The sequence below is a fragment of the Elephantulus edwardii genome, unplaced genomic scaffold (genome assembly GCF_000299155.1).
Source record: "Elephantulus edwardii isolate Elephantulus edwardi_28Jun2011 unplaced genomic scaffold, EleEdw1.0 scaffold00129, whole genome shotgun sequence".
NCBI lineage: Eukaryota > Metazoa > Chordata > Mammalia > Macroscelidea > Macroscelididae > Elephantulus > Elephantulus edwardii.
Window position 1 is genome coordinate 7246553 of NW_006399879.1, and position 3236 is coordinate 7249788.

Genomic DNA, 3236 nt, shown 5'->3' on the forward strand with positions numbered 1-3236 from the left:
CTCCCCACCTCCTCTCCTTATTCCTCTCACTTCCTCTTCCTCCTCCCCTCCCCAACTCCTCTCCCTCCTCCTCTTCTTCTTCCCTCACTTCCTTTCACTCTTCCCACACCTCCTCTCCCTCCTCCCCACCTCCTTTTCTTCCTCCCTCACCTCCTCCTCACCTCCTCTCCCTCCTCTCCACCTCCTCTCACCTTCTCCCTCTTCCCTCACCTCCTGTCATTCCTCCTCCCCTTCTCCCCCGTTTTCCTTCCCCTCCCCTCCTATCCCCTTCCCCCCTTCTCCGCACTCTCCCACCCCCTGCGAGTCTCCTTGTTGCTCGTAGACCCTCAAGGTCTCTTCCCACTACTTCACAGTCAGTCCTGTAAGTAGCTGGACTTGGGCAGCCAGGCCTCACCACTGACTGAGCCCCTTGCCCAGGGTCTGTACTGGGGGTCAGTCAGCCTGGGGTCATTGTTGATGCTACTGGAGAGCCCCCCTCCAAGAGCCCCATGGTCCCCATGTGTGCAACACGAGACTGAGGCCCCATGGACGGTGCAGGACTGTCCCCACACTGTGATGTCCAGGAGAGCAGTGCTCTGCTTTTACATCAGTGTCCTGCAACTTGTGTGTGTTGGTGGTGTTAAGAACGCACACAGCAGATCATGTACCTGTTCACCCGCCCCACACCTATGGCCCAGCAAGGTCAGTGGTCTGCTCTGGGACCTGCAGCTGGTCTCGTGTCCCTGCTCTGAGTTTTCCTCCCTGTTGATACAAGCCTGATGCTCCCCAGAGGTCTGCAGCTGGTCTCCCTGCTCCGAGTGCCCACTGCTCCTGAGGTCTGCAGCCTCTGCTCCGAGGACCCCGATCCTCTGAGGTCTGCAGCCTCTGCTCCAAGTGCCCGCTGCTCCTGAGGTCTGCAGCTAGTCTCCCTGCTCCGAGGGCCTGCTGCTCCTCTGAGGTCTGCCCTTCCAGTTTGGTGGTGTCATTTGATTTCATATAAAACAAAAGCTCACTATGGTTGTGTGTGCTCCCCTGCAGCAGGTTCCCGGGTCGTTAGCTGCAGGGGAGGAGGCTTTCCACGTTTACTGTTCACGGCAGATGGGGCAGTTGAGCCTCCAGAGGCCTGGCCTTGGGCTGAGCGCATAGCTGACTCTGGACTGCACCCGTAGCCCTGAAAGACCTTAAAGCCCACACAGACCTGCTTCCCACTTGAGCTGAACTTAGATTTCGATTACTTCAGAAAGTTCTGTATTTTCTTATTTTATTGGTTTTCATTCAATCACTTAATTACATTTATTGCACGACAGTAATAGATTAGTGTCATTTATCTCAACATCACACCAAATCTTCCCTGTACCCTCCCTGCCTTTCCCTTCACCCACCCGTCCATCTACTGATCTCTACCTCCATTGTCCTCCCTTCTCACCCTTCTCAACCCTCCACTCTTGTTCTGTTTGTGTGAAAACCTTTCTTTCTTTTTGTTAGGTGCTGCTGAGTCAAGTAGGACTCGTAGTGACCCTGTGCTTAGCACATCTGATTCTGCCCTATGCTGTTCTGGCCGTGTCTGAGCCTGTGCTCGGCAGATCTGACTCTGCCCTGTCTCACACCTTCCTCATCGTCTCTGATTCACCTGAGCCCACTATGGAAGTCTGTCTCAATCCATCTTGTTAGCTTTCCCCCCTAATCAGTCATGCTTCTCCTGTTCCATATCAGTAATTACAATCCGCATAGGTCAGACTGTGCACTTATTTCTTCTGGAGGACATTTCATTAAAATACTGCCTCAGAACAGTAGTTCTTGGGGTTCATCTACCATATGGCTTCACAAAGTCTGGATCTGCTAAGAATTTGAGATTCTGTTCTGTGTGTTTCCCCCTTTGATGAGGATTCTTCCAAGCACTCCTTTCTTTTTTCTTTTTTGTCTTTTTCCTTCTCCCCTCAGTGGACTCTTGATCAAACCTGCAGCCACAGCTGCCAGGCCCCATCTGTGTCTTCTGGTCTCAGGGTCCAGAAGGGCGGTGTGAGGGCAGTTAGCCTCACATCCCATTTCCTTGTTGTCATTTGTCACTCAGGGAGCTTGGTGGCACAGTGGTTAAGCACTGTACTGCTAACCAAACAATTGGTGGTTCAGACCTCCAGCCAGGAGACAGGTGAGTCGGTCTGCCCCGTTGGGATTCAGAGCCTTGGACGCTGGGCGTGGACTTGTCCAGGGTCACTGTCAGTTAGACTGGACTCCTGATTGTTTACCCCTAACTCCCTTCCCCGTCACTCAGCAGGTAGTGATTGATGCCGTGTGTGGGGCTGCAGAGAGCTCAGTCCTGTCTTCCTGGCACCTGTCTCTTTGCAATCACCTAGAAACCATGCGTGCACAGCCCTCGCACATGCCGGGTCTCTGGGATTCAGGGCAGCTCCTGGATAGTGGGCTGGCTCCATCCTGTGTGTGGTGACATGTGCTCTTTGTCCTCAGGTTTTTACCTTGGCCATCTCCAACTTGGGCTCTGACAGGCATCTGAAGTACATCCCTGATATCTTCAACATGCAGGCAAGTTCACGGTGTCGTGCACACCTTCCAGAGAGGGGCTGTGGGGTTGTAAGGAGCAAGGATGGCTTGAGGAAGGCCAAGTCCCACTTCCACTGACTCCACAAAGGGCTTCGGTCCCCACCGATAACGTCCAGTGTCTAAAAGCCATCCTGTGGTGAGACGGTCCCCACCCTGCTGCACCTGCTTCTCCTGATCACAGGGTCCAACATGCATCTCAGAACTTGTGGGCTTTGTTAAAGAAGTCGGTTGGGAGGTAGCAGGGAAGGAAAAGGTGTCGCACAGTCAAAGTCCAGGTTCAGACCAGCCACACACCTCTGGCTTCCTCACTGTCCTGTAGACCCTGTCTTCCAGCACTCCCAAACCAGCCCTCTGGCTGTGTCTCCAGGGCCCTGTCAGGCGATGCCTTGCCTCAGTCACTCCACAGCGTGGCCAGCTCTCCGAGTTTGGACCCACAGCTGTTGATGTAGAAGCCACAGTCAACCTGGGTGGGGGGGAGTCCATGTCCCTGGGGGGGAGACCATGTCCCTGAGGGGGAGACCATGTCCCTGGGGGGAGACCATGTCCCTAGAGGAGGGAGACCATGTCCCTGGGGGGGATACCATGTCCCTAGGGGGGAGACCATGTCCCTAGGGGGGAGACCATGTCTCTGGGGGGGAGACCATGTCCTTGGGGGGAGACCATGTCCCTAGAGGAGGGAGACCATGTCCCTGGGGGGG

The 3236-nt window shown here is 54.8% G+C and overlaps 1 protein-coding gene across 1 annotated transcript in view; it reads left to right on the forward strand.

Annotated features, from left to right (window-relative positions):
* Positions 1-3236, forward strand: part of ACOX3 (acyl-CoA oxidase 3, pristanoyl) — a 48505-nt gene that overhangs the window by 3786 nt on the left and 41483 nt on the right. The window contains exon 3 of the mRNA XM_006893666.1: positions 2446-2520. Coding sequence (XP_006893728.1) covers positions 2446-2520 — 75 coding nt within the window. The remainder of the gene's footprint in view (positions 1-2445; positions 2521-3236) is intronic.